This window comes from Salmo trutta, chromosome 5 (genome assembly GCF_901001165.1).
Source record: "Salmo trutta chromosome 5, fSalTru1.1, whole genome shotgun sequence".
In the NCBI taxonomy this organism is placed as follows: Eukaryota; Metazoa; Chordata; class Actinopteri; order Salmoniformes; family Salmonidae; genus Salmo; species Salmo trutta.
The window spans coordinates 12225505-12242274 of record NC_042961.1 but is presented as its reverse complement, the minus strand read 5'-3'; the positions used below and the strand labels follow the sequence as shown (position 1 = coordinate 12242274).

At 42.5% G+C, this 16770-nt stretch overlaps 1 protein-coding gene across 1 annotated transcript; it reads left to right on the top strand.

Annotated features, from left to right (window-relative positions):
* Window positions 1–9091: 9091 nt before the first annotated feature.
* LOC115193662 (protein phosphatase 1 regulatory subunit 3C-B-like) lies at window positions 9092–11734 on the top strand. Its single transcript, XM_029752530.1, has 2 exons — window positions 9092–9261; window positions 9710–11734. The coding sequence occupies exons 1-2, from the start codon at window positions 9248–9250 to the stop codon at window positions 10683–10685; spliced, it is 990 nt and encodes a 329-aa protein (XP_029608390.1). The 5' UTR covers window positions 9092–9247; the 3' UTR covers window positions 10686–11734.
* The last annotated feature ends 5036 nt before the right edge of the window (window positions 11735–16770 follow it).

The following is a 16770-nucleotide window of genomic DNA, read 5'->3' as shown; positions in this document are numbered from 1 at the left end:
ACTTTGCAAGAAGGCCTACATCATTTAAGCTTTTTCCATGTCTGCCATATTACACACCTCCACCAGCACCCATTAACAGGTAAATTGTTATTTCATCCAAGCAAAGTTTTTACTGAGTTTCAACAGCAGCAACTTAATATGTCCTTATGTTTACAAGGGAAATGGGCTCTCCTATAATCACCAGGGGCAACTGGCACAGACACACGTTTGTATCTGATGATGACAGAGAAATAATTGGGCGCAAATCCCGTCAATTTCCAGACTTGTGCATTCAATTACCAGATGCTTAAGATTGAACAGCAACGCTACCTGTGATTCAGAGGTTTAGATGGAAGCAAAGGGACATTTGGAATCACACGTGAAACAAGATGTCTGGCTGCACAGTTACATCCTGTTGTAAAGCCTTGTGTACCACTTACCAAACGTTTATGCTCATCAAACCATTCGATGTTGGTGCCATTGTGAAGCTAGTACCATTCTGGTAGGGTAGAGTGGGGTAAGTTCAGCCAAATGTTTAGATGAGCCACCCCTTGTTTCTAGGAACCATACACAAAGTTAATAATGTTACCAAATATTTAGGAAGATGTCATAATTTCATGTAGTCTGTGAATGAAGAAACCACATGGAAAAAGTGGTAAATAAGTTAGGTCCAAAAAGCAGATTGTTTGACAAAGTAAAATGTGTTCTTGTGTTACAGGTTTCATAATACATTCTATCTAGACAAAGTAGATCATTTTAAGGTTGTTTTATACATCAGTTGGGATCTCTATAAGCTACAATATGAAGTCCTAAACCTAGCATGAAAGTGCGTCCTTGTAGCTGTGTGGGCGGCAGGTAGCCTAGTAGTTAGAGCGTTGGAATCAGCTCAAATCCCTGAGCTGACAAGGTAAAAATCTGTCGTTCTGCCCCTGAACAAGGCAGTTAACCCACTTTTCCTAGGCCATTATTGAAAATAAGAATTTGTTCTTAACTGACTTGCCTAGTTAAATAAAGGAAAATAATAATAAAATAGTTAGCCTTGGGGTAAGTTGAGCCAATTGCCATTGGGGTAAGTTGATCCAATTGCCACCATACCCCTTACAAATGATGATTGCATTTTGCCTAGTATTTTTGCAATGTGTCATGCATATGAACTCAAGATAGTGCATGTTTATTGTTAGAGCAGACATCATCATGCCCCGTGTATACAAACGTAAAACAAGCAGGGGTCTAGCCTTCCTTGAGGTTCTTGAGAGAGCAGCCAAGGAAGTGAGAGAAGGGAAGAAGTCCATTTGAGCGGCAGCAAGGATGAATAAACAGACTGAATGACACTGAAGAGGTACATTGACAACAAAAAAATGAACATGTATCTGTGAGAGTGTAATGGAGTAGCAGAGGTCTTATCTGATGACATGGAGTCTGAGCTTGCTAAACATATCAAGAATCAAATGCGGAGAACTTGCCTATGAATTGGCGCATCAAAACAAAATCCCTGTCCTTAACAACTGATAAAGAAATGGAAGGGTAAGTGATATTGAACAGAGAGATCTATATCTGAATGTAGGCATACATTTGAAGACGTCCTCTAGTGATTATTTTAACTTTTACTGTTGAAAAGCGATATCCCAAGTAGAAATACAGTAAAGTACACACACTAAAGGTTAAAACAATACAAAATAGACAACTGAAAACTTCAAGGAGTAGGGCCTGTCATCTGCCTCCCCTCTTACTTGAGGAACAATAGAGGAGCAATAGAGTACAAGTAAGATTTTGTGTGTGTGTCCCACTTATGCTATGTCATGACTTACCTGGACCACCTATTGAGATGTTCCTTTTTTAAGTAAATCAGGTGTTACATGTAAGATGTGCCAATGAACCACTTTTTTGGACAAGCTATGTTTTCAAAACTGTTATGTTGACATTAATTCAAATTATTTCCAGGGATACACAGAATCCTGAAATATATGTTGATGTATTTGTTAGAAATAATACTATATTTCCCTTGACGGAGTGATGCTGAATGTAACAAATTGCTCAACATACCCCACTCTTCCCTACAAGTTTGGTTGACAATCTGAAGGTAGTCGTTGGTGACAAAGTGGTGGCCTAGGTGATTTCTAGTCCCTTCATTTTTGTCAGGCTGTGTTTTGTCGACTTGAACACAGCTACCATGAGCTTAAAAATTATATATTTTTTATTATCTATGTTTATTGCTGATGAAGACTAGGAATTTTAATTGATGGTCTTGTGATGATGTGGGATGCAGCTTTTCTTGAAGAAGATAATCAAGGAGACTTGCAGAGAAGTAATGAAAGTTCTGTAGTTTACAGTCTTGTAACAGTGTTCAACAAAATAGAGGCTTGGTTGTAATTTGATGTTGTGCATATTGTATTTTTGCAGTGAATGAAATACAGGAATGTCAGACAAACATAACAAACATGCTGCCATTTTATTTAAAGCAATTTTCAAATATATGATAATGTTTTTCTTCTAAACAAATGCTTAGTATTCTCCAAACCTTTCTCAGCTTCACTTTGTGTGACTGCAGTGGCACTATAGACTATAGTGAGAGAGCCCTATTTTGAGATCCACATCACGTTGGATGGAGCTAGAACACCACATGCAAATTAGTTATAGGCCTACATCTCCCAAAAGTGTAATCTTCCCCCATTTCTCTGGTCTCTTAAAGCCCTCCCCCATCCCCCTGTCCCATGCAATTCATAGGGTGTTAATTTGGCCGTCATTCAGTGCTCGTAAATTAAGTGCCCAATAGGCATGCTGCCAGTGTCCTGTCACCCCCAGCCCCACACTCAGCATCTTCATGGTGGGCCTCTTTCTAAATGTCCTTGTCCTCCAGACATTCAGTTAGACCCTCCAGTATTCCGGATTTATTTTTATTATTGCAAAATCAATTATTCCCCGCATATTATGCGAGAGCTTGCAAATTTGACCCATCACTGCACTATTTCCACATAAAACGGTCAAATCAGTGAAGAGATTTGATTAATCTGGCGCTGGCGTCCAGGTAGGCATGTTTTGCACCGGGTGAAGCTGACCGCATTAGTTTTGGAACCGGGCTGCCATCTGGGCATGAGCCAGGTTCCAGTTCAAAGCCCACGGCGAAGTCAGGTCAAAACAAAATGTAGGTAATTAAGCATGTGGAGTATTGAGTAAGATTTTGTGTTTTCACGTGCAAAAGTTACTGTTTTTGATGGAAACACTTTATCTGCATTCCCAATTAAAACTAGTTTGAAAATTCTGACATATTTTATGAAAAATAGTATATTTTATTTGTATGTTTCTGGACAATGCACCATAATGTCATGTTGACAACATGGCCGAGCGGCGAAGACTACAGTTTGATTTGAGAAAGGCGCTCCTCGCTCATCGCTTTAGCCTGTTCACGTCACGGGCCATAGACTGGAGCCCCGCTGTTCAGCATAATCGAATCCGACCCATTTTTATTGCATAAAACTGACCTATCACCGCAGTGCAAAAATAGGGCCCGCAATTTCAACCAATTTACCGCATAATATAGTTCGATCAAGCCACACGTCACCAAACTCGTTTGGTATTTCGGGACAAATTGGACAAACTCATCGCATATTGCCAAGCAAAATGCCAGAATTGCTGCAGCTAAATCAGCATTTTTGCTGGCAAATATCACCAAAAAACCCCGCAAAATCCTGGAGGGACTGTTCAGTGGGACAGAGCAGAATAGGTAACATCTTTGATAGATCTGGAAAAAAGCTCTGGATGGCTTCCCACATAAAGCAAAGTGGACAACAGATAGTTTAATATACTCACCCATTAGTATGGTACATTTGAAAATGTTTCTTTAATCCTTTATTTGACTTCAAGAATGTCAATACTCATGTTTTAGTGTGAACTGCCCATGAAGATGTTGCCATCTGCTGGAGGATATTACTCCCTACAGTGTCCGTCCATCACCACTACTAAAAGGCGAGTGGATTTACACATGGTGCCTTTCTGAAAGTATTCACACCCCTTTACTTTTTGCACATTTTCATGTCTTACAAAGTGGGATTCAAATGGATTGAATTGTCAATTTTTGTCAACAATCTACACAGACAGCTAGACAGCCATTTTCAAGTCTTGCCATTTTGCCAACCTGATCAAAACTGTAATGTCATCTTGGTAAACGACTCCAGTATATATTTGGCCTTGTGTTCTAGGTTAACGTCTTGCTGAAAGGTGAATGTCTCCCAGTGTCTGTTGGAAAGCAGTCTGAACCAGCTTTTCCATTAGGATTTCGCCTCTGCTTAGCTCTATTCAGTTTCCCTTTATCCAACAAAAAAAACCCTAGCCCTTGCTGATAACACACATTGAAGGTCACCAAGAACATAGCGGCCTCCATCCTTAAATGGAAGAAGTTTGGAACCACCAAGACTCTTCCTAGAGCTGGCCTCCCGGCCAAACTGAGCAATCGGGAGAGAAGGGCCTTATTCAGGAAGGTGACCAAGAACTAGATGGTCACTCTGATAGAGCTCCAGAGTTCCTCTGGGAGAACCTTCCAGAAGGACAACCATCTCTGCAGCACTCCACCAGTCAGGCCTTTATGGTAGAGTTGCCAGACGGAAGCCACTCCTCAGTAAAAGGCACATCAAATCAAATCAAACTTTATTTGCCACATGCACTGAATACAACAAGTGTAGACTTTACCGTGAAATGCTTAATTACAAGCCCTTAACCAACAGTGAGGTTCAAGAAGAAAATAATTACCAAGTAGGCTAAAATAAAAAGTAATAACAAAAGTAACACAAAAAGTAACACTTGACAGCCTGCTTGGAGTTTGCCAATATTCACCTAAAGACTCTTAGACCATGAGAAACAAGATTCTCTGGTCTGATAAAACCAAGATTTAAGTTGGTCTGAAAGTCAAGCGTCATGTCTGAAGGAAAGTTGGCACCATCCCAACTGTGAACCATGGTGGTGGCAGCATCATGCTGTGGGGATGTATTTCAGCGGCAGGGACTGGGAGACTAGTTAGGATCGAGGGAAACGGAGCAAAGTACAGGGGGATCCTTGAAGAAAACCCGCTCCAGAGCACTCAGGACCTCAGAATGGGGCGAAGGTTCACCTTCCAACAAGACAACGACCCTAAGCACACAGCCAAGACAACGCAGGAGTGGCTTCGGGACAAGTCTCTGAATGTCCTTGAGTGGCCCAGCCAGAGCCCGATCGAACATCTCTGGAGAGACCTGAAAATAGCTGTGCAGTGACACTCCCCATCCAACCTGAGAGAGCTTGAGAGGAACTGCAGAGAAGAATGGGAGAGACTCTCCAAATACAGCTGTGCCAAGCTTGTAGCGTCATACCTAAGACTCAAGGCTGTAATTGTTGCCAAAGGCACCTCAACAAAGTACTGAGTAAAGGGTCTGAATACTTATGTAAATGTGATATTTTAGTTTATTATTTGTAATACATTTGCAAAAATTATAAAAGACTGTTTTTGCTTTGTCAAAATGGAAGTTTGTGTGTTGATTAATGAGGAAATAAAATGAATGTAATCAATTTTACAATAAGGCTTTAACGTAACAAAATGTGTAAAAAGTCAAGCAGGTAAGACCTCCCCAAAATGTTGACAAATTGTAATTCACTTCTTGGCTTCTGCTTCTGCACTTTATACTCAAACAGACACAGGCTGACTGACTGCCAAATTTAATGTTGAAGTATGTCACAACACATTACACTCAGTGGTACAACCTTCCCCTTACTGTACGCTGTGCTTCTCTAGTCTATTGACCCTCTCTACCCAGAGGGGCTTGGTATTCTGTTATTTTCTGTTATACTCTGTAAGGAGCGTGACACCTTTGGTTGAAGTCAAAGTCTCTCCTCAATGTGCTACTGCCTACAACTTGCTACTGCCTACAACATGATTTACATGTATTACCACTGGTGTCAGGGCAAAGAAAGAGATGTTTCATCAGCCAAGCATATCACAGATTTCAGCCAATCAGCAAGAGTGATCCTCTCCTGACCACCAGGCCACGACTCACTGCAAGGTCAGTGCGTGGGCAGGCAGTAACCTAACCATGCCAACTGGCCTGTCGGAAAATCCATAAGTCATTGACTGGACTTTCAGGGTGTCAGAACTTCTACATTTTTTGCCAGGTTTGTGTTGCAACGTTGCTCAATCCAGTATCCCTGACCATAAACAAATAGGCTAGTTTTGATCGGCAATTGCTGATATGTATGAATTATCGGATTCCACACCTGTTTAAAATAACTATGTGGCTGGAGGTCAAGCTAAATACACAGTGGAAGACTGATAGTGGTGTTGGCCCATGTGAGTGTCTATCTAATGTGAGTGGAGCCACTGTGGAGAAAGATGCTACTGGGGCTGTCCCACTCCCATTGATCATCTGTAATGGTCAGGGATAAGGACATTGTAATATTTATACTATCCAACTGAGGAGCATGCAGTATTACAAAAATCTCATATTCATCTCTGGTTGGGATACAAATCTCTGAATGCTCAGGGTCAGTACTCAACACCACCAACTCCCAAATGGCCGTTATACTATGGATCTTCAGCCAGGTCCACCAAAATGGTTGCGTCCTTTCAATTCTTGTTTTTGTATTAAATTAATTTATATGAATGATTATAAAGCATTTATTGAACGTAATTACCTCAGCTATTAGTATGACAAAATTAATACAGAAACATTTGGACTATTCACGACACACTGGTATTCCTAGATATGTTTTACTTTACTTTGCTTTCAATTATTAGATTTTTTTTTGCCATATCTGAACAAGTGTATATTTATTAAACCATGAATGTAATCTACGAGTAAAGATAACTACCATGACCATGAGCATAATAACTGGCAACTACAACACATAATGCATTCACTATACACTAATCACAGGTATCCTTGAATTATGGATGTTAGTTTGTAACATTATGACAAAGGTTTTGCAATAGTGCTTTGATGAAGGAGCTTGCTACGGCCCAAATATTTAAGGGAATTAAGTTGCCATCCTGAACAATCTTTAAACATCAAATATATTCACTCAATTTAAAGAATAGGAAAACACACACAGTGATTTGATGACTGATTTCTATATACTAATTTAAAAACCAAAACATATATATGTTTAAAGTGAGAAGTAGGCATTGGTCTGAAGCCGAAAAAGAATGGAAATTCACATGAGCACAAACAATGCCTACTCCACCCATGCTCTACCAAGGTTTTCCAGCGCACATCCGTTGACCTACTACAGTAGCTATGTTGGCATATGTTGTCTTGGATTCAAAACTTAGGATTCAGGTTACTTAGGAGTCAAACCTTTTCAAACAGCCTAATTCATACTCTTCAGATGAATAATGGACTTTACAGTGTCCTGCAATTAAAATAATATATAGGACCAGTCGGTCGGCCAGATAGGTTTTCTAAGCTAGAAACACTTGAACAAACTTTAAAAGACTAATGTTAGGCAATTTTTTTCAACATGAATAGCGAGGTGATTTCGAGGTAAGAAGAGCTTCTGTTCCTAATAGCCTGCTAGAATAGGCTACTGAGGATGGAGTCATAATTTCAATCACCTGTAGCCTAATCTGACTGACTATCTTCAATCTAATGTGTTCTAACAACTGATTAGCAATTGCGATAGAGCTTTGATAACTTCAAATTCAATTAACTAAACATTGCCATTAATAACTGCATAATAACACAAGGCTACAACAACAAACTGAAGTTACATGCTTTTTATTAAATCTGTTTGCCAGCTCCAGGTAGGCTACACAAGTGGCACAAATTGATTTGCAATGATTCCAGTGATATCATCATTTAAACATATTTATTGTATGAAATGGTAGCCTACAATGGCATACAGTATAAATTACTATATGATGGCCAACAGATGCAAATGTATCATTATCCACATTTCATGTCAGTTTCTTAACAGAAGCACGCCAGGGAGTTCCATAACTTCCATTTCCAATTTCAACTTGTGCAGCCCCGAGACCCAAGAACTGAGCATGCTTGTTTGATACCGTTTTCCATAAGCAAAGTAGACATTAGAATTGAGTTTAAACCACGTCCAAGTGAATTGATCTAAGGCACCCAAAGTCGTTTTCAAGTACTTTGCTGCCATTATTTCTTGATGCGCATCAGTTATTGCATGTAAGTATGTTATATGGAAAAATAGGTGTTTCCATAAAGACGATCTAAATAGCGTACCTACACTGGACTTGCAGAGTACTGCTCTGGTGCCTCTCAATCACCCGACTCAGCCAATAGTGGACTGAGCTGCCTGCTGCAGTGCTTTCTCAACATTCACACACACCCACCCCTTTAGGCTCTCCCCACCACTCACTCACTCACTCACTCACTCACTCACTCAGCAACAGCCTGCCTCACTGCCTGATAGTCAGCAGCAGCGGTCACAGTGAAATCTTTTTTTTTAAAGAGAAATGCCATAGCGGCCGCGGTGCGACGTAAAAGTAGCCCCAAAACCCGCAACCCATGACCAATACATTTTCACATGACATCCTTTTCAAAGTAGCCTAATTTGCAGGAACACTGCGTACATGGCAACCCTGCTTTATGGACACTGTAGCCTCAATTTAATCTAGAATTTAAGGTAGGTTTGGCGACCGGCGTGAGACAAAATCATTAAACTGAGATTTGCTAAAATCATATTTTTTGCCATTTAAAATACATTCCTCACTTCTGTTTCCATTCATATTTTTTCATTTTTAAACTCTCTGATTCAGAGGGGTTGGGTTAAATGATTAAGACACATTTCAGATGAATGCATTCAGTTGTACAACTGACTAGGTATCCCCTTTTAAACACATAAACCAGAAATAGTGAATTGGCTGCAGCACATCATCAATACCAGCAGAGGTCTACAATGATTCTCAAATAGAAAGTGTCAGGATGAGGAATCCAAACTGGCCCCCCTTAAATAAAAAACTCCATGTGGATTGGCTAGAGACCAAGACATATTTTCTCTGATTGGTTGAAGCTATACTCCTCAGATCTTTAATTGGTTGTTTGAGAAACTATGTGAGCAAAATATGCAAATTGGCTCAAAATGGCAGTTGAAATCACTGGCTCTCATGCTTGGGAGACTGAACTGCAGAGAGAGCAAGGGGGCATGCCTGCTCAACACTACTGACTGCAAGTTATGAATTCATGACAAGATACTTGAACAAAACTAGTTATTACAGTACATTTTAAAGCATATCTTGTTCAATCATCGTTGTCTTGGAACCTCTCTCTTTATTTTTCAAATGAGTGCCACGAGGTAAGGATCATTGTTTTGTCTTTAAATGTAGCCTTACAGTAGATGTTTGCAGTTCAAGGCAATAACTCATTTGGATGGGTTCTCAATTTGTAAGCAGAATAAAATCTTGTATTGATCATTTTACAAAGTTTTTGGTTTTCATTTAGATTTTAGGAGTAGCACGATCATGTCAGCTGAACAAAAATCTATGGTTGGCAATAACTTTTCTGGTGAAGTAGATGTTCTTCCAAAAATGTTGTCTGCCATGTAATATCATGAGACTAAAAAAACATACATTTAGTAGATACGTAACGGGGCCCCGTTATGTACCTAGACATTGACCTGTATAATATAGTGAAGTGCATAATGAACACATTTAGATGAACACATTCGAGGACCTCAAAAGACCTGAAGATAAAATATTGAAGGACTTTATTAAAATACATTCTGTTTGTTCCTCCTTCCTCAGGGTCCTCCACGTATTAAATTCATCAGCAATGCCGGTTCCTGTTATGCCTGTAGACATCGCTATGCGGATGTACATCACACACTCGCCACCTCTCCGGAGCTTCCTCAGTTCCCATGAGGACTTGAGGGCCAGGAACCGGGCAAACCACTACAAGCCCCTACGGCCCTGCATCAGCTCCCAGAGGCCCCTGGAGGCCCCCAGTCTGGTCTGGAAGAGCCCCAAGACAACCATGAAGACCTCAAAGGGCAAGAAGAGAGTGGTCTTTGCCGACTCCAAAGGCATGTCCCTCACAGCCATCCACGTCTTTTCAAAGTTTGATGAGGAGCCCATGCTGACCAACTTTCAATTTGACCTCATAGACCTGGAAAATGCCACCATGGAGCTGAAGATCAGCCCCAAGCGAAGCCTGGTGCTGGACTTTCCCCAACCCGCTGCAGACTATCTGGCCTTCCGGAACCGGCTGTTGAAGAACTCTGTGTGCCTGGAAAACTGCACACTGCAGGATAAGTCCCTCACAGGCACCGTGAAAGTACGAAACCTTGGCTTTGAGAAATCTGTCCATGTCCGGGTAACTGTTGACTCATGGAAAACCTACACAGACATTGACTGCACCTTTATGAACAACATCTACAGTTGCCAGGACACAGACACATTCGCCTTTGTCTTCAAACTGCCCCGTTACGTACCTCCTTATAATAGAGTCGAATTCTGCATATGCTTCAAAAGCAAAGACCAGGTTTTCTGGGACAATAATGACGGGAAAAACTACATTCTCAAACCAATTGGGTGGAATGGAGAGGATGTGAAAACACTTCCCAAAACCCCTGTTGAGCGTAAGAAACCAGAAGAGCACAAGAACTCCAGTAAACTACTGGAGATGGGGTTTGACCAGTTTGGAAGTCCACGCTCATCAAGTGGACTCTTTCCTGGGTTGCAAAGCTGGGGCCGAATTGAGAATGGTGCCAACTACTGGTGAAATTAGGGAAGACTTTCAGCTACAGTGAATAGTTATAACAGGGATAGACTTGGAGCAGAGGGATAGCAGTACTAGTGACATAACTTATCTTAAAATGTCAAAAGCTGCTTTGAATGCAATGAAGCACATCAATAAATAAAAAGTGTATGGAAATATGGACCATGGTTTGTTTCTACTGCTATTTGGTTACCATAGAGATACTTTCTTAATATGATCAGAGAGACGGAGGCAATTGATGTTTGTTTTATTTTACATGTGATTCTTGTGTAAAGTAATTTAGTGCCTTCTCAATATCATGCCTGTTGTAAAACAAATACCCATTGAAATTTAAGTTTGACAATTTGTAACCTGGTGTAAGCCCATTTTCAGGGTTGGAATTTCCGTAAGCAAATGCACTAATTGAGATGAACTTCCTGATTTCCATACATACAGTATGTGGTGGGATTGGACCAATGGGATGTCCTTCATATTGAAGGGTAAGAGTGGTATCATCCATCTGTGAAAAAATGAAAATGAAATACAAATGTAAATTAATTTCTCAGTAAATAAGGCAAATGATAAAATGCACGTTCAACTTTCAAAATATATGTTTGTACCTTCAAAATATGTTTTTATTCAAGACTCGTGTCATTTGATTTCTCAACATTGCTGTCTCATGTATCTCTTTTCAAATGCTTATTATTGTATTTGATGCAATGTGAAGTTGTACTGATAAGATACCATCAGGAAATGTAATTATCGCGGCCTGTTGTCTCATACAGGAGTTACTGCTGGTATGTTTTTCTTTCCCAATAAGTGCCATGATACTGTTAAGTCAGTATTACAGAACTGTGCCTTGTGGTGGACCTATTCTGTTTAACTGGGCTCTATGAATGGTGATTGTTCTATAAGTGTAAATCTGGTGTGTGTTGAGCAGTGGTGTGGCTGAAGTATGTATGTACACTATTTTATTTTATTACTGTGAGAAAAGGTTGGTCATTGTGCTCATGAATGTGTGCTTAAAGTGTATGTGATCCTTTTAGAAATAAAATGTTATATTGTACAAAACATTCATGATCCCCAGTCACTTTTTCATTACCTCTTGAGGGGTATGCCACAATGCAGGTTCTAATAATGGCAAAGCTCTCTTCGTGTCACTGACACATTTTAAACAGCTGGCTTTGACCGTGAGGCATCGGAGAGGGTTGAAGTCATACCCCTACTACAGACTCCATTTTACACCTTGGTCAGCAGCATGACAAATAGCTGGCTGTTGACCGCTCATGCCGGAGGAGTGCTGAAAGTAAACTCCAGTCTTGCGACACCTTGGTGTTAGAGCAGTGTGGATACACACAGCTGGATATTACATAGCTAGTTCACACAATAGGGGAGCCTTCAAGTTTCAGTGTGTCATTGGTTATTACATACATAACTTCATACATTTACAGGGGACAAGGTGAACCGAGTTATATTCTCATCCTTCTCTTCTTTCAGAGGTAGTGATATGCCAATGCATTATTTTGTCAGTGGAATGTAAATTAAAGTGTTCTTTGACTCCAGTCAGTTTCCTGTGCAGAATCATACCCAGCAGGACACATAACTCCTCTGCCTCAACAGGAAGAGCCCTCAGGATAAGACTGCTCACCAGCCCCTGAATGATACCAATATCCTGAAACCTCCTGATAAACAACAGTCTTTGCATTATGGAGGATGACACAATAAAATATCTTCCTGCAAGAGGCATTACTGTAAAAAAAACACGAGAAGCATTCACTACTCTATATCATATCAGACTCGCCTTGAAACATCCAGTAAACCGCACATGCTAGTCGGTTAAACATTCCGTAAGTGAAATATTAACGGAGCACTGACAACTACTTGAGGTTAACCTGATAGAAATGATGCAATTACCAGTAGGTGCCCTTCTTTGCGAACAATAGGAACAAATCCCTGGTCTTTGTGGTTAAATCTGTGCTTGAAATTCACTCCTTGACTTAGGGACCTTACATGTGTGGGGTACAGAGATGGGGTAGTCATTTAAAAATCACGTTGAACACTATTATTGCACACAGAGCGATTCCATGCATATTATTATGTGACTTGTTAAGCACATTTTTACTCCTTAACTTATTTAGGCTTGCCTTAACAAAAGGGTTGAATACTTATTGACTCAAGACATTTCAGGTTTTCATTTTTTATTAATTTGTAAACATTTCTAGAAACATAATTCCACTTTGACATTATGGGGTATTGTGTGTATGCCAACGACACAACATCTCAATTTAATCTATTTTAAATTCAGGCTGTAACACAACAAAATGTGAAAAAAGTCAAGGGGTGTTAATACTTTCTGAAGGCACTGTAGTTGCTATGTAGGGACATTTTACCACTTTTCAACCTCAACATCATCCAAAAACACTGATGACATCATCTATGAGCAGACCAATGTTAGTAAAGAGACTTGTGCCGCTCAGTTGGTTAAAATAACTTAATGCACAACAGATGATGTCATCAGTGTTTCCAGATGATTACTAACAAACATGAAACCTGCCGTTTTCACATATGTGGATGTTGGGTTGGTGCTGGAAAGTACTTACAGTATCTTATAGTATTCCCATTCTTACATGGCTGAATACATTTTTGTTATTTATTTAACTAGACAAGTCAGTTAAGAACAAATTCTTATTTACAATGACAGCCTAGGAACAGTGCCTTGTTCAGGGGCAGAAGAACAGATTTTTACCTTGTCAGCTCGGGGATTCAATCTAGCAACCTTTTGGTTACTGGCCCAAAGCTCGAACCACTAGGCTACCTGCCGCCCACGAAGGAAATAACAGGAAATATGCAATACAGAAGCGTGTACACTTTCCCCAGCACCTGAGTATTGCTCGGTAGCACTGTTTTCCACCCAAAAAGAAATTCTAACTTTCTACTAAACTGGATAATTTACCCATAGATAACACCTCTAGATGGATATGTCAAGAACCTTTGAAAATCATTGTCTGCCCCTGCAAGTAGAAATCATCCATAAATCACCCATCAATCAGCCTGCCATGCTATGGAATGTCTCTGTCTATTTTTAGCCTAACTGCACCTGTGGAGTTTCCACACTTGAAGCCATGGCACCTGCCCAGCCCTGCCCAGCCTTGACCTACTTTCCTTGGACTTGATTAACCGTGCCAGCGGTGGGGTCAGCAGACGAGTAGAGAATAGAAACTGATACGACATGGTCCTGTTGATAGTCTGCTGAGGCTATCATGGTGCTTGATAACTGACCTGTAGAGAGGACAGGGAGGAGAGAGGGGGAAAGAGAGAGAAAGAGGGAGATAGGGGATAAAGGGATGGAGGAAGGGAGAGAGAGAAAGTGTGAGATGTAGCGAGCACAGGAGGTGGGAGGCACCTTAATTAGGGAGAACGGGCTTGTGGTAATGACTCGAGTGGAATTAGTGGAATGGTATCAAATACATCAAACACATGGTTTCTAGGTGTTTGATACCATTCCATTTGCTCTGTTCCGACCATTATTATGAGTCATTCTCCCCTCAGCAACCTCCTGTGGTAGAGAGAGGGTTGGCTGATAGAGGTGGGGGAAGGGTTGGAAAGTAACTGATTACATGTAATCAGTCACATGTAATCTGATTACAACAAAAGCTGTAACTGTAATCAGTTATGAAACCAGCAAAAAATATTGTAATCAGATTACAGATACATTTGAAAAAATACATGGAGCGGGTGTTGCTGGCTGATGGCCACCTCTACTAAAGAACACTTTATTTGCCCTCAGCCAATGCAGTAGTAAGTATCAGCCTACGTTACATTAGGGTGTGAGTAACCTAGATTCAAAGTGTGTCTGTATGGGATTGACAGCGCAGTCAATCATAACCCTCATATACCTTATCTGCAATTGTCACGGCTGTTTGAAGGAGCGGACAAAAATGCAGCGTTTTTGTAGTTCCACATATTTACTTAATGCAATACATAAATAACTTGAAAATAGGAAAACAACAAACCGTGACGCAGGAGGAACAAACACACTCACAAAAGATAATAACCCACAAACAACAATGAGGAAAAACCCCTACTTAAATATGATCTCTAATCAGAGGCAATGAGGGTCAGCTGCCTCCAATTAGAGATCAACCCCAAACAATCCCAAAATAGGAATAGACAAACTAGAACCTAAACATAGATCAACCCAAAACACCCCCTGTCACGCCCTGCCCTACTATAGAAAATGACATCTTACTAGGGTCAGGACGTGACAGTACCCCCCCCCCACAAAGGTGCAGACTCAGAATGCAAACAAACAAAAAACAACCACAAAACACAAAGGGAGGGTAGGGTGGGTGACTAATGTCTATGGCGGAGGCTCTGGTTCCGGGCGTAGTACCCCCACCGCCCGCTGATCCCCCCGCTTCTGTATGTCCGGAGGAACCAGACCATGGATCATCGCTGGAGGCGCCGGTTCACCAATCGCCACTGAAGACTCTGGGCTAACGGCTGCTGCTGAAGACACTGGGCTGCAGACCACTGTTGAAAACTCTGGGCTGCAGACCGCCGCTGAAGGCTCTTGGCTGTAGACCGCCGCTGAAGGCTCTTGGTTGCAGACCGCCGCTGAAGGCTCTGGGTTGCGGACCGCCGCTGAAGGCTCTGGGTTGCGGACCGCCGCTGAAGGCTCCGGGTTGAGGAGCGTCGTCGGAGGCTCCGGGCTGAGGAGCGTTGCAGGAGGCTCCGGGCTGAGGAGCGTCACCGGAGGCTCCGGGCTGAGGAGCATCGCTGGAGGCTCCGGACTAGGGATGCGCACTGGAGGTCCGATGCGTGGGACTGGCATAGGTGGCGCCAGACTGGTAACATGCACCTCAGGTCGAGTGCGGGGAGCAGGAACAGGACACCCCGGACTGGGCAGGCACCCTGGAGGCCTGATGCGTGGAGCTGGCATAGGAGGCGCCAGACTAGTAACACGCACCTCAGGGCGAGTGCGGGGAGCAGGCACAGGACATACTGGGCTATGGAGGCGCACTGGAGGGAGAGTGCGAGGAGCTGGAATAGGTCTCACCGGACTGGGGAGATGCACTAAGGGCCGAGTGCTCACAGCAGGCACTGGCTGTACCGGGTTATGGATGCGCACTGGAGGAATAGTGCGAGGAGCAGGAATTGGTCTCACCGGACTGGGGAGACGCACTAAGGGCCGAGTGCTCACAGCAGGCACTGGCTGTACCGGGTTATGGCTGCGAACTGGAGGAATAGTGCGAGGAGCAGGAATCGGTCTCACCGGACTGGGGAGACGCACTAAGGGCCGAGTGCTCACAGCAGGCACTGGCTGTACCTGGTTATGGATGCGCACTGGAGGCCTGATGCGTGGGGCTGGCATAGGAGGTGCCAGACTAGTACCACGCACCTCAGGGCGAGTGCGGGGAGCAGGCACAGGACGTACTGGGCTATGGAGGCGCACTGGAGGGAGAGTGCGAGGAGCAGGCACAGGACGCAATGGGCTATGGAGGCGCACTGGAGACCAGGAATGCTGTGCAGGCATACTCCTTCCTGGCTGAATGCCAATCTTAGCCCGACAACGATGAGGAGCTTGCACCAAGCGCACCGGGCTGTGAAAGCGTATGGGCGATACAGTGCGCATAAACTGCATAGCTCGGTGCTTGCCTTGTCACCCGCTCCCCACGGTAAGCACGGGGAGTTGGCTCACTCTGCCAATCTCCCCGTGTGCCCCCACCCCCCAATTTTTTGGGGGGGCTGCCTCTCGCACTTGCCTCGTGGCTTGTACAGCGCCTCATAGTAACGCCGCTCTGCCTTCGCTGCCTCCAGTTCCTCCTTCGGTCGGCCATACTCCCCAGCCTGACTCCAGGGTCCTTCCCCGTACAAAATTTCCTCCCAAGTCCATTTCACCTGCTGCTCCATTCCACGCTGCTTGGTCCTTTTATGGTAGGTTATTCTGTCATGGCTGTTTGATGCAGCGTTTTCGTAGTTCCACATATTTATTTCAACGTGAAACTTAATGCAATACATAAATAACTTGAAAATAGTAAAACAACAAACCGTGACGCAGGAGGAACAAACACACTCACAAAAGATAATAACCCACAAACAACAATGA